The sequence below is a fragment of the Typopeltis vanoorti genome, chromosome 25 (genome assembly GCF_054136105.1).
Source record: "Typopeltis vanoorti isolate ZY-2024b chromosome 25, IOZ_Tvanoo_1.0, whole genome shotgun sequence".
Lineage (NCBI taxonomy): Eukaryota > Metazoa > Arthropoda > Arachnida > Uropygi > Thelyphonidae > Typopeltis > Typopeltis vanoorti.
In genome coordinates, this window is record NC_143573.1 from 30,967,694 (window position 1) to 30,993,195 (window position 25,502).

The window sequence follows — 25,502 nt, forward strand, 5'->3', positions numbered from 1 at the left end:
TAGTCTAACCAAGTGCAAAATAAACTTCTAACATAAATGAAAGGTAAATGTATGTTTCTTGCCAGAATTGCTCTTTTTAAATATTTCAATACCCAAGGCAACATTAATATTTTGCTACTGCACTGTTGTATTCTTCTAAGCAATGTTTTGCTTCTTTTATTATTCTTTCTTTTAACAGTATTTGATAGAATTTAGCCATTTTAAGATTTTTCTTTTATAGTTATAATATATAACTTGACCAAGTGTTCACATATCAAAACTATAACCTCAAAACATGGGATTTCTTCCTTAGTAGATGAGTATGTATATTTAGAAAAATTCAAAGAGCTTTTGTCTTCCTTAGGTTTTTCTGCCTTGGATATGATAAAAATCAGTTTGTTGTTTTTTTTTATGTAGGATAACATCACAACAACTCTCATAGTCAAGGCTGTATTTCTCATCAGTTTTCTCACATTTGAAACTTGGTACATTTAAAAAGAAACACTTTCCACTTGGCTATAAAACAATAATGGATATTTATTATTTTTATGGCTATTTAGCCTATTTTTGTTTAGGAGTGTCCCTTTTTCATAATGTCATTGGCTTTTTACTCAATTTTTAGGGCATTACTGATGTTTTAAAGACATATATGAAGAATATACAGGGTGTTCGGGATAAATTTGACATATTTATAATTAATTATATTTTTCCGTAAGTTACATGTATTAACACACACTTCTCTTCATTTAAAAGTTTGGACCCTTCTTCATTCATATACAAGATGTCAGAAAGGATGGATAGCTGGAACCCACCTGAATCATGGAAGAGAATAACTTGTATCATGATGATTCGTGCCCGCCATCAAAATAAGGATATTACGACTGCTGCCCAATGCTCCCTGAATACAGTAAAAACAATCAGGCATGAACTAGAGACTTGCAATGGTGACTACGAGGATGTAGCAAGAAGAAAGATCCCTAGCAGGCGATCTGATTGCGTTCGTACAGCAGAATTCCTCGCAAATCTGCAGGAACAGGTGTTGAAGAACCCTGGCATTGGAATTCGGGCTTTGTTCATGGAGTTGCTAACTGTAGTCAAGCCCTGGATAACAAGGGTAGCCAATGGTGGGCCGTATGTATGGCAGCAGGATTCGGCCCCTTGCCACACCTCTGGGAAAAGTCAAAAATGGTTGTCTGAAAATTTCTACGACTTCACCAGTCCAAATGTTTGGCCTCCAAACTCCCCAGACCTTAACCCCATGGATTATTTTGTATGGGGCGCAGTTGAAAAAGACACCAATCGCACTTCCAGTAATACAAAAGCCCAGTTAATGGATAAAATTAAAACAGTTTTTGCGGCCCTTCCCAGGGAGACTGTAGCATCAGCTTGTTCGAGGTTCCAAAGCAGGATTGAAGCTGTGATCGATGCTAATGGTGGTTATTTTGAGTAAATCTTGTTGATAGTATTGTAATTAACTCTGCCTGTAATGTTTTTTGTCAATTCATTAAATTTAATAGATACAAAGAAGATTTTCTTTTTCCTTACGAAACGGTCAAATTTATCCCGAACACCCTGTATGTATAGGAAGAATAATTCAGTCATACCTTTGTAGGATGTTGCTGATTGTCTTCTTATTCAGCGGCATCCAGTGTATGGCAATATACATTTATCTGCTGTTGAAGTATGACTGAAAGGAAAGGGGGGGTTGGAATTGTGGGGATAGAGAGATGTGGGAGACTTGGATTTTTTAAGGATAGGTAGAGAATTGTTTGGGAGAGAATTCAACAGCAGATAAATGCATATCGCCATACACCAGATGCCGCTGAATAAGAAGACCACCCGTAACATCCTGCAAAGGCATGCCCAAATTATTCTTCCTATATCTGTCTTTAAAACATCAGTAATGCCCTAAAAATTGAGTAAAAAGCCAATTACATTATAAAAAACAGGTACTCCTAAACAAAAATAGGCTAAATAGTCATAAAAATAATATGCACTTAGAGTAACATGGAAATTTTTCCAGAAATAATACCTATGGATATTTGTTATCCTTTCTTTTAATGAAAGTGATGATATGGTCATTTTCAATTTTTTTTTTTGTATTTAAATGACTAACACTATTCAAATGTAAATAACTTAACAGAGAAATACTTTTACAGTATCTCTATAAAACTTAATATTTGTTGTCAGAAAATAATGACTCTTAGAAGTTGAATCTGCATCTGAGAGTAACAATTTTAAAAATTCTGTATTTATGACATGTCAAATTTGAGCATTCTCATACCAAATTTTAAGTGCTCATCAACATGTTAAGATAAAAGACTGAGATATAAGTAACAGATATCATATTAATAAGAGAATTATTTGAAAGCCAGAATCCTTTCTGCACTTCACCCCAAGATCTTATACAACTCTTATAAAATAAATCTTATAAAACAGAAAATCATAAAATGGACCAACTTTGTTCCTTCTCCTTACCATTAGGAGTACAGATCTCGTTCTTGCAAACTTTCATATTACAACTCATAAAATAGACAAAATACTGCATCCCCCACCCTAAGAAGATCCCCCAAGATCACAACAACACTATTCCGATCTCCTTTATCTGGGATACTTATGAAAAGAAAACTAAAGCTATTTATAAACTATGATTTAAACTACACATCTAGCTAGCAACCTGCATCTGTTTTCCAGAGGATGAGCATCATTCGCTTACACAACCTGGACTGTATAAAGTTCCATGTGCCTGCAACTTAGCCTGCTCTGGACAGACTGGTAGATCTGTTAACATGTTTTGATGAACATAAAAACTACATTTGCTACCATTGGTATGGCAAGTCACGAACAGTAGACCATGCTCTAGATCAGCGGTTCCCAAACTTTTCCTATGACGAAACACTTCACAAATCCTGAAATTTTCACAGAACACCTTGGTTATTTTGTAATGTATTAATTGTTAATTTAGCTGATTGTTTATTATCAATTAATAATTGATCATTAATTTTTAATTGATAATTAATTAAACAAACATCATTAAATTAATTTGTGCTGATTTTCATTGACATATCCCACTCTGATCACCAAAAATTTATAATATTATTATAAGTGCTTACGAGTGAACAGACTTTTTCTCCTGTATGCTGGTAGTTTTCCCCTCCTTTTGTACATCCTGGAGATCGCTTTGTAGGCTGGTGGTGGATGACTCATTATCTGTTGCATCACAAACACCTTCAATAAGAGATTTCTTAATACCAAAATTAAACAAAGTTCCTTGTCTCTTATTCATATTAAAATTTAAATCTGCAGGCCTGTTACTTTTAAAAAATCACCGCACTACGGTTTCGAAACTTTCACCCTACAATACGAACTTGCGAAGAAAGTATTCAGTATTACTAGATTTGAGAACCGAATACAGACTACCTTGATTTTCAATTTTAGTGGAAAAATTTTCTTTATACTTCCTTGCTGATTGGTCACTAACATTTGCAACACAGATGTTATTTCTTTCAGTTTTGAGAATAGAGGATATGCCGCCCATTGTTGTAATCGGCTTGCAGGCAATTTTTATGATCGGTCATAAACAGTAGTATTCTCTTTCCTGATTGTTGAAAGATTTCGATGTGTGAAAATTAACGATAATTCATGAATACTTCCATGTTTAAAAATACACGGTTTGGTCACTAACATTTGTTACATAGATGTTATTAGGCATTCTGGATCTGAGCTTTAAGACATATTCACGAATATTATTCTCCTCAGAATATTTCCAATATATAATATTTATTCATGAAAAATGCTTAGAAAACTAAAATGACAAATTCTAGGAGAACTTCTTGCAGAACACAGTTTGGGAAACCCTGCTCTAGATAGCCACCTATTCCACTATACAGGACTAAGTGAAAGAAAGCTCTAAGATTTTCACTAGAATTATAACCAATAGATTAAAAACAAAACCCTCTGAGCAAGCTGGTTTCAGAAAGAACTTCAGTACAATAGATCATATTCAATCAATAAGCCTGCTTATTGAAAAATATGAAGGCCATGTGAAGAATACAACCTTCTTCACATGGCCTTCATAGATTTTAAAAAAGCTTTTGATTGCATAAAAACATAATCTAATAGAAGTTCTTAGAGATTATGGCATTGAAAAACAATTTCTTAATGTAATAAAATATATTTATGGAAATGCTACATCAAATATCATTCTTAATGAAATAAGCAAAAAATTTCACATAAATGAAGGAATAAGGCAAGGAGACACCATTTCTCCCAAACTCTTCACATTAACACTGGAACATATGATGAGTAATTTAGAGTGGTCCAATAAAGAAGTCAATATTACTGGAATTAAATAACCAAAGATTTGATGATATTCTTATTATTGCAAACAATATGAAAGATTTAAAAGAAATGATAGAAGATCTAACAACTAAATCACTAGAAATTGGATTAGACATTAATTCTGAGAAAACCAAAATAACGACATACCAAAAAGGATACAATGAAAGACACAACGTTATTAAGGTAAACAATAAAGAAATTGAAATAGTAGATAAGTATGTATACGTAGGAAAATTGTTAAGTCATGAAAAAAGTGAAAAGAAGAATAGGAATGGGATGGGCAGCTTTTGGAAAATTGAAGAGATTTTTAGCAAACTAAAACCTGAGAACAGAGCAAAACTGTTCAACCAATGTGGATTGCCTGTTATGACATATGGAGCAGAAACCTGGCCAATCAAAAAGGAAATAATAGATAAAATGCAACAAAAACAGAAAGAAAAATGGAAATATATCTGCTAAACATAAGACTCATAGATAAATCAGAAATGAAGAAATAAGAGCTAAAACAAAATTTTTAGATATTGGAAAAAACAAACCTCAAAAGATATGGAAATGGGCAGGACACATTGCAAGAAAGAATCAAGGACAATAGATGGACAAAACATTTACTGGAGTGGTGGCCATGAAGGTAAAAGATCAGCTGGAAGACCTGAAAGAAGATGGTCAGATGATGTAAGAAAAACAATTGGAACTTTTAGGCACCAACAAGCTCAGGAAAGAAACAGATGAAGAGAATTGAGAGACACCTATAAAAAGGTTTAAAAGAAAGAAAGAAGAAAACTGAAAGAAAAAAACAGTACTCCACAGAAGTCACTACAGGTCTAAGAGACTAGTTTCAGAATCATCATCAGCTATGAAATACTTCAATCAATAAGTATGGCTGCATTAATCTGTCAGAGAGCCAGGCAACTATTCTAAGATCACATCTAGTTTGACTTCACTGAATTAATCTACTTTTTTATCCCCTAGAAGATGACGTAAGACATTAATTTCTTTTCAGTTACAATGTGAACTGTTTCTGCAAATACCTAGTTGAGTGCTTGAGTTTATAACAATTACAATTTGTGCTCTGAAGATGTTAGCTAAAAATCTGGTGAAATATTAGCAAGTTCATAGATTATTTTGTTCTTCTGGTGTTATTTAAGAGGCTCTGAAACTTAGTTGGTTGGAAAGACCATAGAGCCCATTGAATCTCATTGACACTAGAAACTTTTATCAGAGCTTTCCCTCCTGGACACTTCGGTTTTTCATCCCTCAAACAGGCAAATTAGTCCTACCAACATCCCCCCCCCCCCACCTCAACACACACATATATAGACATCTATATAGATATAGGATACTAAATGAGAGATGAAAGAGATTGGAGTCTCACCATCTTATCTTTCTACTGCATATTATACATCTCAAGTAGAGAACCATAATAGTCAACCTCCTGGATGGAGATGACACTTGACAGAACAGGTGCTATTTATACCTAAAACACTGCTGAATGTTATCGTCTTGTATGATAAGCAACTTACAAGTTGGATATTCACAGCATTCACAGACTGCCATAAATGCAAAAGGGGAGGGAAAAAATAAACTATAGAGAAATTGAGCAAGATTAGTAAATGCGAAAGCACATTTTCTAATCAGTTAAGTGTTCCTTACTAGTCAAATAATCAACTGCATTAGCTTTTGCACAGTGGAAAGTACTCACCTTTTGTTAATTTTTACATTATCAAATAATCCAAATGAAGACTAGAGCTCCAGTATGGTGGCTAACATCAGTTTTTAGATCATATATATGTTTGAATCTCACAAAGGCATGGATGTTTGTTAATGTCTTTAGGTAGTAGATGAATTTCATCATCTGATATAAGACTACCACTCAGTGGTTCTCTAAGTATATGACACAAGTTTCATTAGTTGTGGTGCTTACCAACAAAAGGACTAAAAACTATAGTATCTCAGCATTGTGTGTGAGCTAAGTATTTTTAACTATATTTACATATTTTTTTAAATTATTATTATTATTATTTTTTTTTTTTTTTACATATCTGAAAACCCTGTTCTGGAAACCAAACATGGAACTTTTTCAAGCTATTTCAGGTGTCAAGCAGGGTTGTGGTCTCGCAACAGGCAATGAAATTCCATTTCCCATCTAAGGACAATTACCAGCAGGATTAAATGGAGGAATTTTTTGAGCCATTCGAACAGGCAGTTGACATAAAGAAAATGGAAAAACTGTTCCTTGGAGATCTGAACAACAGAGTAGGAAATAAATCTCACCAGTCATATAGGAATGTTTTGGGAAAATTTGGATAAAAGGGCAAAGCTAATAATAATGGTATTTACCCGACTTCTGCTCAGGACACGGACTAGTGTCATTACTAACACCACGTTTTAACATAAAAATGTGCACAAGCTCACATGGAGAGAAGGCAAAAGAAATAAGAAAATCCTCGTTGACTGTCATTGTTGATAATGATATCTTCATGCTCATTCAGGATACAAGAGTGCACAAAAGATGATAAATTGGATGTAACCATTAATTAGTACTAAGCAGGATAAAAATGGATATCACATTGAAAAGAACGGTATGTAAGAAAGTTTTAAAAAGAAAGTAGCTTTTATTACAAGTAAATTTACACTTGACTATACAAACATTATTGAAGAAAAAATGAAACAAACTGAAAACAAGAGCCAAACCTTGGAGTGTCACTGGCAAACTCTGAAGAGGACATTGATTGATTCAGCAAGGGAGGTAATGTGGTCAAGTTGTCTGCAAGGATAGAAAAATAAGAACACCAAGTTGGACACAAGAAGTTAAAGAAGCTGGTAAAGAAGAAAGCATACCAAAAGTTGGTAAGTTTACTCTTCGCTCATTCAGTAACCAGTAGATACCTACTAACAGGGTGTACACATGAAGGTGAGGATTGGATATTAGGTCAAATGTCTCATTCCTAGCAAATAAGTTGGCAGATGCCCTAAACAGAATAAGAGAGCTAAGATAACTAAGCTGTAAATAAGAGAGCTAAGCTATGTGTAAAAGTAGCTAAACAGAAGTCATGAGAAGACTGGTAAGAATATAGAAAATAAATATCAGTACGGTGGAAAATGCTCTGGAGGTTATTGAAGAAGCTTAGAAATGGAGGAAAGAGTACCATAAAAGGAATCAATGATGATAAAGGTGACATGAAAACTGAAGATAAGGATATCATAGATGTCTGGAGTAATTACTTTGAGAGACTGTTAAACAAGCCAAGCAGTGACAGACCATACTAGAAAATTTTCAAGAGAAATGCAAAGAGAAATACATATCAATGCTTCAAGTAGAAAAAGCTGTCAAAAATTGAAACGTGGAAAGCCAGCCAGAGTAAATGATATTTGACAGGAAATGCTTAAGTATGCAGGTATAAAGTTTTGCAGTGGCTACACTGCATAATTCAGAGGGCCTAGTCAAAAGGTTGAATTCCCAATGATTGGAGTAGAGCTCTCATAGTACCCAGGTTGAGAAAGATTGTTGTGGAAGAGAAACTTGGAGAAGAACAAGCTGGGTTCAGGCCAAATAGAGGTTGTCAAGATCAGATTTTCACTTTAAGACAAATAGTTAACAAATCATGGGAATATGACAAGGATCTAGTAAGAATATAGAAAATAATATAGTAACCGGTCTGTGACCCTTCCCATAATGCATAGCATTATACATGTCTGCAAGGAGATGTGCTTTGCATTATGGGATACTGATGAGAACTCAGTCCACCTTTGCCACGAGTTGCCCCAGTACCTAAGTTTTATAGATCTGGAAAAGGCATAAAAAAAGGTGACCACAGAAAAGCTTTTCAAAACGCTATAATTAAATGGGATAAATGGAGCATTATACAGAGCAAAACATAGTCTATATTTAAGGTGTCAATAAGAAAGTGGCATTGAGTCTGATATTAGAATTGGAGATGTCAAACTTAGCTCTTTGCTTTATGCAGATGATGTTGTACTCCTAAACACATCTAGTGCACATCTCCAGGATTCACTAATTAAATTGAATAACATCTGTAACAAATTGGGCATGAAAATCAGCAATAAAAAAAATCAAATAAAAAATCAAAACTGTGAAAATAGGCAGGAGCATAGAAAAAACTTCAGCTGCATTCTGAATAGAGATTCTATAGAATAAGTAAAAGATTTAAGGTATTTAGGTATGGTTTTCAGTCAAGATGGCAGGTTAAATCTAGAAGCCGATAACAGAATAAGCAAAGCTTGTACGGTGGGTAGTCAGCTGAATGAATTTATATGGAATAAGAGAGAAATTAGCCAAAACACCAAACTAGCAGTATACAAGACAGTGTTTAAAACAGTTTTAAGTTATATATCTAAGAGTTAGGTTAGAAATAAAGCACTTAAAGACTAGAGACTGCAGAATAAGGGTTCTGAGTAAAATTAGGAGAGTGAACCAATGGTAGAATCATATTAAAATGAAGATATTAGAAAGGAACTTGACAGTATTAGCATTAAAGAATGTCAGCAGAGCTAATCTAAGGTGGTGTCGCCACTTAAATAGAATAGATGAAGCAAGTTTAGCAAAACAGGTATTTGATGCCAAGATGGCAGGAAAGAGACCCAGAGGAAGATCATGGTCTAGGTGGATTGATTCGGTCAGAAAAGTGCCTTAGAAGTACCAAATGTAAGATATGATAATATTGGAGTGCTCACAAGTAATAGATTGATTTGGAGGAAAATTGTTGATAACAGAGTAATAATAATGTAAACTTAATCATGTAGTGCTGTCATAGTAACCTGAACAGCCCTTAGTGGTACATATCAGGAAAGTGAAGATGATAAATTTGGGAATAAGACAGTTTTCAGGTCTACACAAGAACTGAACATCCTGTAACTTAACCTTGCAATTGGTTTGTTGTCAAGATTCTAGTAAAATTATCTCCCAAAGTGTCTGCAAGAGCCTTAGGATCAGAAACATCTGACAATTTTTTATTGTCCAAGATTGTTTTTGACTCTGTCATCTCACAAAGAGTGCTTTGGCCTTTAGCACATTTAAAGGCTATTAGATTTGATGTGGTGGGGCATCTACAAAATATGCTCCATGCTCTGCTTGGCACTCTGGATTCCACCACAGTTTTGGATAGAGTGGAAATTGAGATAATAGTTTTGGGATTGTATATGGTATCAGAATGAGAAAATACAGTCTTCAAAGATTGAGTAACAGACAAAAAAAAGGGATGAAATATAATAGAAGCATATAAGTTGATAAGGGAGATCTGACAGTGAACACATATGAGATTTTATACCTCACAGCAGATGAAAGAGAACTCAGGATCATCCCCAGAACATGATAAGGAAGCATGCAAGGTTCTTCTGTTGGCATGTCGTGAGTTTGGAACTTAACCTTGCAATTGGCTTGTTGTCAAGATTCTAGTAAAATTATCTCCCAAAGTGTCTGCAAGAGCCTTAGGATCAGAAACATCTGACAATTTTTTTATTGTCCAAGATTGTTTTTGACTCTGTCATCTCACAAAGAGTGCTTTGGCCTTTAGCACATTTAAAGGCTATTAGATTTGATGTGGTGGGGCATCTACAAAATATGCTCCATGCTCTGCTTGGCACTCTGGATTCCACCACAGTTTTGGATAGAGTGGAAATTGAGATAATAGTTTTGGGATTGTATATGGTATCAGAATGAGAAAATACAGTCTTCAAAGATTGAGTAACAGACAAAAAAAAGGGATGAAATATACTAGAAGCATATAAGTTGATAAGGGAGATCTGACAGTGAACACATATGAGATTTTATACCTCACAGCAGATGAAAGAGAACTCAGGATCATCCCCAGAACATGATAAGGAAGCATGCAAAGTTCTTCTGTTGGCATGTCGTGAGTTTGTGAAATGAGCTGCCAGCAGATTAAAAAATTTTAATGTATATGAAATACAGAAATAGACAACAAAATAAATTAGCCAAAATAACCAAGCATCAGTAAACAGAACATGAAACTAATTTTAACTTATGGATCTGAAAGTTGGGTTAGAAGTAAAACAGTCAATGAAAAACTAGAGACCAGAGATTGGAAGTTTTTTCCCACTTGGTTAGATTATAAATTATATATTTAGTTTAATCCTTTATCCAAGTGTAAGCAAACAAAGTTCTGTGCATGAGTTGCCCCAGTCCTGAAGATACTTCAGGCGCAAACTTTGTCCACTGCAAGCATACACTAGTAGAACATGCCGACTGGATCACAAGTCTCAGTCAATTCTATGCATTTCTTATAGGATATGTGAAATTCTACTCTAGTCATCCACTCAAGTGAATCCCATAGTTTTCCTAATTATTGCTAATTAAACAGAAACTGTTGGTGATGAAGAATTTTTGTGTGACCCTGAACCATGAAAGGTTATAAACCTATAGTACGTTAGTACCATGAACATGCTAAGGATCTTCCCCCCTCCCCTTGTATTTTATTAATTTATATATATATATATATATATATATATATATATATATATATATATATTATTTCTTTCTTTTTTTTTGTATAAGAGACTACACATGGAACTTTTTCAAGCCACTTCTGAATTGGAGCAAACTAAGTGGTTGTCATCTTGACACTGGGTAGGGAAATTCATCTCTCAGCTAAAGACAATCACAAACATCCAAGATTAAAACTTGCAGCCTGTTCATTAGAGAGTGGACACACTCACTTATTCAGCCAACCAGGCTGGCCAGACATTATGAGTTTGATAATTTTTTTAAGAATTCAAAGATATGCAAAACTGAATATTTCAAAAAAATCTGTTAAAATATGCCTTTGAGTATCAGTAGATTTCTAAATGAAAATTCAACAGTTATCCTTTCTTAAAGAAAAATAATTACCGATTCTAATGTACTGATTCGTTCTCTACGGAAGGCTTCATTTTCTTGAATTTCTCTAGCTTCAGAAATCATCTGCTGAAGGATTGTCACGGGTTTGGCATTTTTTATAAATTCATGCTGTGAAAAGACATATGTATGCAACTATAAATAATATGCACACCTTTAATCAAAGTTCCTTTTTTCCCCCTTTCACTACTTTAGAGACATGGGAATTAAAAATAAAACTAATTAAACAAACAGAAATAAAACTAATTAAACTGTCTGATGTACGTGTAAGACTATTTTAGAAGGAAAATGCTGATAAAGATTTAAAAACATGCTAAAAAGTTTTATACTAATGTGAAATACTATGAAATTCAAAACAAAATTTATCATTAAGAAATTAAATTTGATTTATCTTAAAATAATATAACATTGTCACAATATAACATATCATGATACAGTATAACACATATTTTATAATCAATACATGATACATTATCTTCTGCTATATAATGGAACACTTCAATGTTGAAGGATAGATAAATGATACACTGACACTATAGGATCAAGGAATTCAAGACAAATGTTAAAAAAGGTCTGGATCTATGGGTAAGAAGAGTACGAGTAAAATATTACAGTACATGCATTGCTATTTGCCTCATTGAGGCTTGGGATTGCTTAAAGGTGAAAGCTGGATAACTGGAAGGAGACCTCCATATAGTCTTAAGAAATGTAGATAACTGACCACAGCTTCTGTTCTAATGTCCAACCCTCATTTCTTGTGGTGAACTCTGTTAGCAGGTATCTACCACTGAATAAAGGAGAATGGACAGCTAATCTGGGATTTAGCTGATCTTGGCTTAAACCAATATAAAATGATGGTATGTGATAGAATTTCACACCACAGGGGAATTGCCCATCTAAACAAGGGGCCTCCCTGTGGTTTTGGTCAGGTAACCAGGGCAAATAGTGAAAAGTCAGCTAATGAAACAAACTCCAACTCAACATCAGGAAAGTGAATGGCACCATTAATATAAGCACCACCAATGGAAAAGATAGGGAACTAGTCGAAGGAATGGATACGTTCTAGATTGATATAATGGGTGTTATCTAAACAAAAACAGTTGAGATTCTTCTAATAACAGCACATACAAAATGTTATATTCATGCAAACAATGACAAGGAAAAAGAAGAGTAAGCTAAAGTATTCAAAACTAAATATGAGAAACCTCTTGAAAGCAATATCAAGAAAAGTGATGTGGGCAAACGTTAGAATGTGAAACTGGACAGCGAGACATATTTGTGCCTATGGACAACACAGAAGGTTCTACTAAGGAAGAGAAGGAATTTAATGGGTCATTAGCCAAGGAATTCAATGGGTCATTTTTTGTGTTGACACAAACACAAAAAAAGAGCAGTTGGTCTTTGTAGAAGATCTAAACAGCAGAGCAGGAAGTGATTACCAGACATACAGAAATATTTTGAGAAAATCTGGAGAAAAGAGCAAATCAATAATAATGGTAAGTACTTGGATTTCTGTTTAGGAAGTGAACCTGCCATTATTAACACCATGTTCCAAAAGGATGTGCACAAAATCACATGGAGAGAAAACACAAGCAATAAGAAATGACTATCTACATTATTGTTGATAACAAAATCTTAACTGCAGAGAATTGGAAATAAGAAGAGATCAGTATATAGTTTTAAGCAGGATAAAATTCAATATCATATTCAAAAGAAAATGTGAGAAAGTTTCAAAAATAATCCAAGTTCAGCAGTTTGCAGAGGTGAACTGTAGACTCAAATACACATGTGTTCAAGGAAAAAAAAAAAAAAAATTTGAAAACAAGAAGAACCATAAACAGAGGCATGTAGTGAGATTGTCTGCAAAGACAGAAAAAATGTTAACTCCGTGGTATACCCAGGAAGCTGAAGAGGCAGTAAAAGAAAAGAAAGCTTATCAAAAATTCTTGGCAAGTAAGTCACCTTGTACTCTGAGATGAATGTAAAAAAGTGAAGTAATGTGTAAAAGCAGCTAAACAAAAGTCACTGAAGACTACAGTAAGAACATTGAAAATAAATATCAGGAAGGTGGCAAATATTCTGGAAAATATTGAAAAAGCTTAGAAATGGAAGAAAGAATAATGTAAAAGGTATCAGAGATGATGATTTGAAGAAACTGAAAATAAACATTCTAGATGCTGGAGTAATTACTTTGGAAGATTGCTAAATGAAACAAATAGCAAAAGCAGTGGTAGAAAACATTGCAGCACAGCTCTCATAATACCCACCTATAAAAACAGAAATAAAACAATGTGAGATTTTGGTCACATCATCACAACTTCACTTTAAGATAAACAGTGGAGAAATCATGGGAATATAAGGATCTATATTTAAGTTTTTTAGATATGGAAAATGCCAAGAGACTGTAAGTGAGCAAGAGGTGTATGGGGAATTGAGTAAACTAGTTAATAAGGCTGTGGGACTTGATAATATATCACCACATATTCTGAAGGAATGTGCCAAGGGGTTGACACCTGCCTTGACATATTTTTTTAATACGAGTCTTGCACTCAGTCAAGCCAAGGAGTGGAAGGAGGGCAAGATTGTGCCACTTCATAAAGGGGGTGATCAAACTCAAGCATCAAACTATAGGCCTATCTGTGTGTCAGGTGTTGTGGTTACGTTGTTGGAGAAGCTTGTGAGAACTAGGATCCAGAGTTGGATTGACAACAATGGTATTATCTTTGATGAACAGCATGGATTTGCTAAAGGGAAGTCATGTTTTAGTAATCTACTTATTTATTACAATAAAGTAACTGCTTCCTTGGACAGAGGAGAGGGATACACAGTAATATACTTTGATTTCGCAAAGGCTTTAGATAGAGTACCTCATGATAAGTTGACAGTCAAACCAGAGCAAATGGGGTTGGATATTAGACTAGTGCATTGGATTGGAGACTGGCAATCTGATATGTATCAACAAGTTGTGTATAGGGAAGCAATATCCAGGAAAAGGAGTCACTAGTGGAGTGCCTCAGGGATCTGTTTTAGGGCCATTACTGTTTAACTTGTATATTAATGATATTGGTGAAGATTTGGATGGAGATATTCAGTTGTATGCAGATGATGTAAAGTTAGGACGAACCATGAAGAGTAGTGAAGATGTTGTGACCTTACAAGAAGACTTGAATAATTGAGTGTTTGGGCATGAAAATGGGGATGTGAGTTCAATGTTGCAAAATGTAAGGTTTTAAAATTTGGAAAACAAAGATGGGATGCAGAATTTATGCTTGGTGAGGATATATTGTTGGAGGTGGAGGAAATAAGAGATCCGTGGTGATAGTAGATAAGGATCTGAAATTTAGGAGACACATAGCCAAAATTGTGAAGACAACACAAAGGCTTCTGGGAATGATGCAGAGGACACTGACGTGTAGAAGTAGGGGGATTCTTGTTCCGTTGTATAAGGCTTTGATTAGGCCACATATGGACTATTGTGCCCAGATTTGGTCACCTGGTTTTCAGAAGGATGAAGAGATGTTGGAAAGGGTCCAAAGGCGACTGACTAAGGTAGTTTCTGACCTCTGGAATGCCGAGTATGAAGAAAGATTGAGAAGATGTAATTTGCAGAGTCTGGTGGACAGGAGGAAGAGTGAAGATATGACAGAGACCTACAACTTGGTAAGGGGTTGTTATAGAATCAATGCTGGAGAAGTTCTACATAAAATAATGGGAGATAGGGGGAGAACCAGAGGTCATCCCTGGAAACTATAAAGAGGGTGCGAGTAGGACAGTGAGAGGCAGGTTTTTTTTCATGCAGAGTTGTGAATGATTGGAATGCCTTGTCTGAGAGTGTGGTGTCTGCAAGGAGTTTGAGTGTGTTTAGGACACGGTATGATGAGCTGTGTGTGTGATAAAAGGACCTCCCAGATGGGGGGGGTCCTTTTATCACACACATCACCAAAATTATTATTACCCCAAGATCATGAGGTCTTGGGGTAATAATAATAATAAAAACTGTTCAAAACACTACATGGAGTACTATTTTAAATAGCTATATGGTATAAATGGGAACATTACAAGGGTTGTTCGATAAGTCCATGCAAAAATGAAGAAAATAATTTTTTTGGGGACAAACATTTTTTATTTTTCAACATAGTGTCCTTCCTTTGATGTCTATACACTTAGTTCAACGATGCTAGAGTTTTTTGATCCAGTCTGTGTAGTATGATTTGTGCAATTCTTCAAAATAAGCAGTTGTTTCAGCAATCACCTCATCGTTTGATGAAAATGTCTTTCCTGCCAGCTATTTTTTCATGTTTGAAACAGATAGTAGTCTGAGGAAGCCAAATCTTGAGAGTATGGGGGGGGGATGTAAAAGGCCTTCGTAGCATAAATCAAACAATTTTGTGGTCACAATTGTAGAAGAGTGAGCAGGTGCATTGTCGTGGTGAAAAAGAATCTTCTTTTTCACCAAGTGTGGTCATTTTTCCAAGAAGTCTATGAAGATTATGTCACGAGCATCCCAGAAGACAGTGGCCATATAACCTTTCCTGCTGAAGGAACGGTTTTCACTTTCTTTGGTGCAGATTCCCCACTTGCAACCCATTGTTTTGACTGTTCCTTGGTCTCTGGCTGGTAGTGATGAATCCATGTTTCGTCCACTGTTACGAAACGATGCAAAAATTCCTCTGGATTCCATTGAAACAGCTTCAAGATTATTATTATTATTATTATTATTATTATTGTTCCGGGAAACTCCAAGGAGTCGACAGACTCATCGAGGGAGGCCATAACATCATGTCTGGAACAACTATTCAACATTCACACAGTATCTATCATATCTTGCCTTGAACTCATTCACGGTCGTAGCACCCACAACAGACTCTGGAAGCTTATTCCACTCATTCACCACTCTCCAAGTAAAAAACCTAGCTCTAACACCCTTGTCAACCACGCTCTTGCCCAGCTTCCATGTATGGCCCCTAGTCCTCCCACCACCAGTCATATTTTCAAAAATATCTTCTGGATCAATCTTATAAAAACCCTTCAGTAATTTGAATGTCTCAATCATATCACCCCTCCTTCGCCTATCGTCCAATTTCTGCAACCCACAAATCCTCAACCTATTCTCATAAGGTTCATTCCACAGACCTGCTATCATCTTGGTCACTCGTCTCTGGACCCTCTCCACTTCCTTCCCATCACGAAGAAACCCTGGTGCCATAACTGGGCACAGAAGTCCAGATGGGGTCTTATCAAGGCTCGTATGATGTCCTTGCAACATTGACGCTTTTGATCCAGTGTGAGCAAATGTGGCATCCACCTTGCAGATAGTTTCCTCATATGTAAATGTTCATGTAAAATATTATGTATGCAGTCATTTGAGATGCCCACAGCCTTAGCAATTTCACGCACCTTCACTCTTCTATCATCCATCATCATATCACAGATTTTTTCAATAATTTCTGGAGTAGTGACTCAACAAGGCGTCCAGAATGTTCAGCGTCACTTGTGCTCATATGGCCACTTTGAAAGTTACTAACCCACTTATAAACCATTCTAATCGAATGGCGCAGACTCACCATAATGTTTAGCAAGCTTAGCTTTGGTTTCCTGGGCCGTTTTGCCTTTCAAAAAGTAATGTTTAATCACTACACGAAATTCTTTCTCCTCCATTTTTCACAAATCACAGTGCTTGATCAATTCAAACGAACGCCAAATGCAGAGTAATAGATCTATCTGACTGAAACTTAGTGTGTAATCCTCCAACAGTTGCTAGCAACTAAAAATAACCTCGATACGTACTGGTGGCGCCATCTCTTAGACTCTGCACAGACTTATCGAACAGCCCTCGCATATATCAAGCAATACTTAGTTTATATTTGAGTTGCAAGTCAGCAGTTAGAATTAAAGGAGGTACAGGAGGATGCATCATCAATTTCCCCTCAAAGGGCTGTTCAGGTTACTATGACAGTACGACATGATTAAGTTTACATTATTATTACTCTGTTATCAACAATTTTCCTCCAAATCAATCTATTACTTGTGAGCATTCCAATATTATCACATCTTACATTTCGTACAAGACACTTTTCTGACCGAATCAATCCACCTAGACCACGGTCTTCCTCTGGGTCTCTTTCCTGCCATCTTGGCATCAAACATCTGATTTGCTAAACTTCTTCACCCATTCTATTTAAGTGGCGACAATACCTTAGATTAGCACTGCTGACACATTCTTTAATGCTAATACTGTCAAGTTCCTTTCCAATATCTTCATTTTTAATTTGATTCTGACATTGGTTTTTAATTTTACTCAGAATCCTCATATCTGCAGTCTCTAGTCTTTGATTAAGTGCTTTATTTCTAACCCAACTCTGAGATCCATAACTTAAAACTGGTTTAAACACTGTCTTATATATTGCTAGTTTAGTGTTTTGGCTAATTTCCCTCTTATTCAACATAAATTTATTAAGCTGGCTACCCACCATACCAGCTTTGCTTATTCTGTTGTCTGTTTCTATATTTAACATGCAATCTTCACTAAAAACTATGCTAAATAGTTGAAATATTTTACTTGTTCTATAGGATTTCCATTAAGAATGCAACTGAGTCTTCTATGCTCTTGCCTATTTTCATAGTTTTGGTGTTTTTAGTTGGTAAGTTGGTGATTTTCATGCCAAATTTGTTATAGCTGTTTAGTTGGTGAATCCTGGAGACTTACTAAATGTGTGTATGTGTGTGTGTACACAACATTATCTGCATAAAACAAAGAGCTGAGTTTAACATCTCCACTTCCTAATATCAGTCTTGATGTCACTTTCTTTCATAATGTGATCCATTTAGATGGTGAATAAGAGTGGAGATAATGTGCATTCTTGTCTAATCCCTGACTTTAAATCAAACCACCTTCCTGTATTTTTTTCAATTGTAATTGCTAATTGACAACTTAAATATAGACTGTACTGCTCTGTATAACATTATTCCATTCACCCAACATAACTAGAATGTTTTGAAAAGCTATTCTCTGGCCAGCTTGTTGCATGTCTTTTCCAGATCTACAAAACTTAGGTACAGGAAAAATCATGAAAATATGATAATATTTTCACGATTTTTCAATTTGTCTTAAAGAGAAAATCTGATCTTGACAACTTCTGTTTGGCCTGAACCCCAACTTGTTCTTCTTCAACAATGTTTCTCAATCTCTTTTCCAGTATGCTCGCATAAATCTTACCTGAAACAGTTAAAGAAATTCATTCCTCTGAAATTCTCATATTCAGTTTTATTCCCTTTTTTATAGATGAGTACTATAGAGCTCTATTCCAGTCATTAGGAATTCGACCTTTTGACTAGGCCCTCTGAATTATGCAGTGTAGCCACTGCAAATCTTTATACTTGCATACTTAAGCATTTCTTGTCAAATATCATCTACTCCGGCTGGCTTTCCACATTTCAATTTTTGACAGCTTTTTCTACCTGAAGCATTGATATCTACTCCTCTTGAAAATTTTCTAGTATGGTTCTGTCATTACTTGGCTTGTTTAACAGTCTCTCAAAGTAATTACTCCGGACATCTAAGATATCCTTATCTTCAGTTTTCATGTCACCTTTATCATCTTTGATTCCTTTTACAGTACTCTTTCCTCCATTTCTAAGCTTCTTCAATAGCCTCCAGAACATTTTCCATCATACTGATATTTATTTTCTATATTCTTACCAGTCTTCTCACTTTTGTTTAGCTACTTTTACATATTGCTTAGATCTCTTATTCTGTTTAGGGCATCTGCCAACTTATTTGCTAGGAATGAGGCTTTTGACCTAACATCCAATCCTCACCTTCATGTGGTGCACCCTGTTAGTAGGTATCTACTGGTTACTGAATGAAAGAAGAGAAAGCTTACCAACTTTTGGTATGCTTTCTTCTTTTCCAGCTTCTTTAACTTCTTATGTCCAACTTGGTGTTCTTATTTTTCTATCCTTGCAGACAACTTGACCACATCAGTACTAATGTGGTCAAGGCTGAACTTGACCACATTAGTACTTGCTGAATCAATCAATGTCTTCTTCAGAGTTTGCCAGTGAGACTCCAAGGTTTGGTTCTTGTTTTCAGTTTGTTTCATTTTTTCTTCAATAATGTTTGTATAGTGAAGTCTAAATTTACTTTTAAAGCTTCTCAACTTTCTTACATACCATTCTTTTCAATGTGATATCCATTTTTATCCTGCTTAGTACTAAGTAATGGTCACATCCAATTTCTCATCTTCTGTGCCCTCTTGTATCCTGAACGAGCATGAAGATATCACTATAAACAATGACAGTCAATGAGGCTTTTCTGATTTCTTGTGCCTTCTCTCCATGTGAACTTGTGTTGAAATACAGTGTTAGTAATGACTAACACTGTGTTTGCAGAAGTCCAGTAAATACTTACTATTATTATTAGCTTTGCCCTTTTCTCAAAAAGTTCCTATATGCTTGGTGGAATTCATTTCCTACTCTGCTATTCAGATCTTCAAAAAGGACCACTTTTTCCATTTTGTTTATGTCAACTGCCTGTTCTAATGGCTCAAAAAATTCCTCCACTTCTTCCTTGGAAGACCCTCCTGTGGGACCATAGGTACAAATAAGTTTCATTGTCCATGTCCTCATTTTGAAGTCTGCCTACATAACTCGACTTGTTACATGAAGGTGAGGATTGAACATTAGGTCAGAAGCCCCAGTAGGTTCTCTGCATTACTGAAAGTGATGTGGAGATTTTCAAGTTGTTTGGCTTTGACCCTTAAATCACATGTGAGATAAGGATGTGCATTATCTCTATTGTTATTCACAATCTGTATAGATTACATTATGCAGGAAAGTGGCATAAAAACTGATATCAAAATTGGAGAAATTATACTTCTAAATAAATCCAGTACAAGTCTGCATCGTTCTCTGACTAAACTGAATAATTGTTGTGATACATCTGGTATGAAAATCAGCAATAAAAATACAAAGACAACGAAAATAGAAATACCAAACAAGTAAAACATTTCAGCTCTCTTTGGGCACAATTTCTATTGAAGGTGGCAAATTAAATATGGAAACAGACAGCAGAATTAGCAAAGCTGGTATGGCAGGAAGTCAACTGAATAAATTTGTATGGGGATAAGAAAGAAATTAGTCAAAACACTCAACTAGCTGTATACAAAATAGTGTTCAAACCAGTTTTAACTTATGGATCTGAGAGCAGGGTTAGAAATAAAACACACTGATCAGAGACTGGAGACCACAGATATGAGAGTTCTGATTGAAAAAGATTAGGGGGAGTGAACAGATGGAATCAATGGCAGTATCATATTACAAATGAGGGTATTAAGAAAGATCTTGGCATTGTTAGCATTAAGGAATATGTTAGCAGAGCTAATCTCAGGTGGTATGGCACTTAACACATTTATGTCGAGGCAATAACAGCTTGCTCACTCCGAACCAAAACCATCTGACGAAGCAAGCAAATTACCGGCAATTTCGTTCCTGTATGTCACTGGATGCACTGCTTCTCATGATGGTTTCTTTGATTGTAATGGGAGGGGGGAGAATAAGTGAAAAAAAAATGTTCTTTTCAGAATATATTAAAAAAACAATAATTAAAGAGAATGATATATTTTATTATTAGTTACTATACTTGATTTACTAAAAGATGTAAAGAACAGCAAATATAAGGAAGATAAAGAATAGGCATGAATAAAATTACTTTCAACACTGTAAAATGGATTACGAATAATTTACATCCATGATATTATACATGTGCTTGTGTCATAATATTCTGGGATGGAGTGAAGAATATGTGATCCTATAAACTGTCTACCCAGAGTTTCACAATCCTGAGTTGTAGGACCAGCACTGATCTGCATATCTGTTAGTTTCTCTCACCATAATTCCATTAGGTCATCAGTTAGAAACGCAGAGTACACCTGTGGATGGATTTTCTGCATCATTACTCCTTCCATTAGAGTAGCTCATCTTCTCTACTGTACTCCTGAACTGGTACTGCCACATTATTCACCAGATTCCATTAATTTGAAACTGAAAATTCTGAAACCTTACTTTTTGAAATGTCTTCTTCATCAGATGAGGAACTGCTCTGTAAATACCATACCCAATTGAAATCATCATCTGAATTCACCACATTTTGGAAAATTTGAACTTCATCAGATGTTTTTTTTTCTTTTTTTCCCCTTTTTGACAGCAGCTCAGGAAATTAGAACATGTGGATTTCCTACTATGTTTCTGGTTTGTTGGCTTTCACGAGGTGCATTCTTCTTATAGAATATAGAATAATAAATGCTAACTTATTTTATAGAATATAGCAAGGATTCATTTTTAATTAGGAATAGATAAATTTTTTACTGTTTGAAGACTAGAAGCAGCTCTCCCTATATAGTGAATAACATACCCTCCTCAACAGCCACTATACTACAGATGCAAGAAAAACAAGTAGTTTTATTGTATCACTGAATAAGGTACAGCGAAATTTGCAGTCTGTGTAATATATTTCTCAACAAACAGTGCAATCAGAGATGACTGGGATAAAAATGGCACTACCTAATGAATCATATCTCACTATTAATCCTACTAAATCTTATTTCCTGTTCCCACTGCTAGTAAACAGACTAAGTTATCAGCCTATCTACAATATACAGATTACCAATTCTCACAATAATCAATCAAAATTTTTATTTTTTCATTTTTTTTTTATGACTGAGCCATTCTAATTGAACTAATGTAGTTTGAGAATTAAGGTAAGGAATACAGGTAAGATCTTAGTTAATATACATATTTTCCTATAGCAAGTCATGGCAATTCTTAATCAATAGAGCAAGCATGTTCGCTAGTTTTTTTAGAGATAGTGCATTGGCAATTGATCAGGTAAGGTAGTTAAACAAAACATTTTATTCTTACTTGAATGAAACTATAATTCACAAAGAAAATGGGAGAAGTTACCTCTCTCAGTCTTTTCATATACACCGTAGGTATAACATACAATTAAGCACTTTTACACACAGCACTTATTTAACCCTATCACAATGTTAACTTATCTAAATTAAACATGTAGTTGTTCCCTATATCATAACTAAGCTAAATTCTGTTCACTACATATACACATTAACATTCATTTTCCCTTTCATGACCATAACTTATTAATCAAATAATTACTAACAATTTCTGTAAGCACCTTCATTACACATACAAATTGCAATTGTAAGCTCCTAAAACACTAGCAAAATTGTGCTTACTTACAGTGACTTTTACATATACACAGTCCAATCAATTTGAACAAAACTTCAGCTAGGTTAGCTTGACCTGGCGTCTTCATCCTGGATAATGACTGTTGCTTGGATAATGTGGCGGTTCTTGCTATAGAAGTTTCTGGGAAAGTTAGGTTGACTTATCCATCAGGAACTTGAAAGGGACTGCCAAAGTCTGTTATGACCACAGGAGTAGCACGCTCCCAGCATGTCCATGCTTTCAAACAGGAACCCCAGAGAAAAACGGCCTCGCCTTCACACAATGGAACTCCGTCCTCCGAGAAAGGAAAAACTTAGAATCTAAAAATGGAGAACTAACACCGTGAATGCTGCTGGTTCATCTCAGTTCTCTTTTATATCATCACTAATCTTTTGTTACTATGATGTAGTTTCCAGGATTACCCGCCAGCATGATGATGTCGCTTCGGCTCCCTCCATTCATGGGAGCATATTTTTATGCTCGCAAGACCTTACGAACGTTCGTTTCTGCTTAGTCATCGTTCTAATCTGGGTTAATCCCCTCTTTTCGTTTTACATACAGCTCAATGGGCATTAAATTATGCATTTTTACCGAAAAATTATTACATTTATTTTCTTACAACATAAATTCTATTTTACATACGTTTGGAAACCTCTGTAAATCGAACTCGGAAAATTAACTTAATTTATCGTGAGAGATTTTATAAAGGCATACCTAAACAATCTCGAAAGGACAGATGATATCCATTGATTCCCCTCCCCCCAGCCTATAACTTTTCCCCACTGCTGGGATAAAGGCCTCTCCCATTGCAGGAGGATTGGGTCTATTTCTCTCATGGTGACCCACTCCATCTTGGGAGAGTGCTTATTCACTTGTATGAATGAATGTATAATGGTGGAAGACAATCACAAACCTGCAGCCTCTTGGCTGGAGAGCAGATACACTGACCACTTGGCCAACCAGGCTGGCATTTATTAAATTAATCTAATGTAATTTCTGATAGAGTTTCTTGGTACCGAACTTATGATTAGGTAAAATTCAGTATAAAAATTAAGTTAAACATAATATGGAACATGAAGATCCGAAATGCATAAAGGGTTAAAGATATGAGTTAATTAATTTAATAAATGCCAGCCTGTCGGACAAGTGTTAGCATATCTGCTCTCCAGCCAAGAGGCTGTGGGTTCGAATAGGCATGGATGTTTGTGATTGTCTTCCACCTTCATATGTCTTGAAATGTTTGAAGACATGATAACTTTATGAGTGTTATGAATGCATGGGAAATTTTAAGATAATAAAAGTCTGTAAGGTGCTATTTTGGAGAAAAGAAACATGACTTTGAGAAGAATGGATATCATTTTCTATTACTTGTTATGGATATTGCTGATGTAGAAAGATATTTTAAGGTAAGCGATTCAATAATTTAAGGCAATGGTTGTTAATAAATATTTGTAATCATCAATAATATTTAGTTAGTATGAGAAATTTTTGATTCAAGAGGGATGAAAGCATAGAAAGTAAGTAGATGTCAATATTTGTGGGTTTATAGTATATTTAAGTGCTGATATTGTGATCAGTTCTTGTATAGGTTAAATTTAAAAAAACCTGTTTCTCTTTTTTTGTGTTTGGTTGTGAACTGTAATCTGTAAATAATGTATGGAACATTTATTAACAATACAAAAGACATCAACATACCTACAATAAAAAAAGATATGCTTCCAGGGAGGGAGAGAGATAAAAGTTATTTTTCCTATTATATTTAGCTTATCTATTTAGTAACTAAAGAGAATGACTTTCAGAAAGACTTTATCAGATAAATTAATAATAAATTAAACACTTTACTTGGATAAAACCATTTATGCTTTAAATTTCATCCAGACATATTACCTGCAAAAGTTCTGAAGCAGTCGATCGCTCTTCTGGATTTTTTACTAGGCACCTTGAAACAAAATCAATAAATTCCGAGGACCATCTATCAGGATCACGGAAGGACGGGGGTGGCTTTGTAGGAATCATAAATATTGCCTAAATAATGATAAATGAAACTTATATTTAACTTGGAGTAAAATGTATGAAATTAGCTGAAATATAATATTTACTATGATAAATGATATCTTGCCCGTAATCTTTCAGAACCTATAGCAAATTGGTGCTGTGTGCATTACATGGACAGCAGTTTACCACCCTACAGCTATGACAATGGCACATGACAGGTTCTTAGATTTTAACAAACTCTGTATTGGGGGGGGGGGGGGTCCAAGATGTATGAGAAAACAATTAAGGAGAATCTTAAATTTTGTATATTCAAATTACTAAAAGGTGTAAATGTGTTAATCAACAGAATGATTTAGCAAACATGAGAGAGAACAAGACTAGGTGTAATTTGAAATACCTTTCATTAGAGGCAATTACTAATAAACAACGAATTACTAATAAATTATAGCTGTGGTATTTATACATGGTCCAATAAGTTGCTGAGATGGGGGAAATTACATGTAATCTTAAACCTCTGCACAAGCATATTTTCATTTATGCTGAATGTGATTAAAAACTTATGAGAGAGTAAAGAGATTTGCTTGTGAAATATAACTAACTATTAATAAAAAAATATATACCTGATCAACATTATTTCAAATAATAATGTTGATCAGGTGATTCATCTAAGGAGTGGCAAGAATGTGTCTGCCTTGATAGAGAAGCAAATCATCTTGAACAATTTGTTATGCTTTTTATGTGCATTTACTTCTTTTTTATATTATATTTTGCTTTGTTTTGTAACATTTCTTTTTTTAATTCACTAATGATCAGTACACACTTTTACGAGTAATATGCATATAAATAATTTCTGGTCACCATCGGAATTATCCACTTGTTAAGCAAATCTTCATGTTAGTGTTTTTTTTTTTTTCCAGCAGTTCTATCTTATCAATAAATATTCTGCATATGCTAGTATTCTGTTAGGGATCAACAGATGCAATGCAATCCTCTTCTTTTAATACATAGCATTCATTTTTATTCAGGAATAGATGAATTTTTTACTCACTATGTCTATTTTTTTTTTTTTTGA

At 34.9% G+C, this 25,502-nt stretch overlaps 1 protein-coding gene across 2 annotated transcripts in view; it reads right to left on the reverse strand.

The window, feature by feature from the left end:
- Positions 1-25,502, reverse strand: part of hpo (serine/threonine-protein kinase hippo) — a 180,079-nt gene that overhangs the window by 34,495 nt on the left and 120,082 nt on the right. For both annotated transcript variants that reach the window (XM_090414415.1, XM_090414416.1), the window contains 2 exons: positions 24,323-24,460; positions 11,186-11,302 (listed from right to left, as the gene is read on the reverse strand). In XM_090414415.1, coding sequence (XP_090270541.1) covers positions 11,186-11,302; positions 24,323-24,460 — 255 coding nt within the window. The remainder of the gene's footprint in view (positions 1-11,185; positions 11,303-24,322; positions 24,461-25,502) is intronic.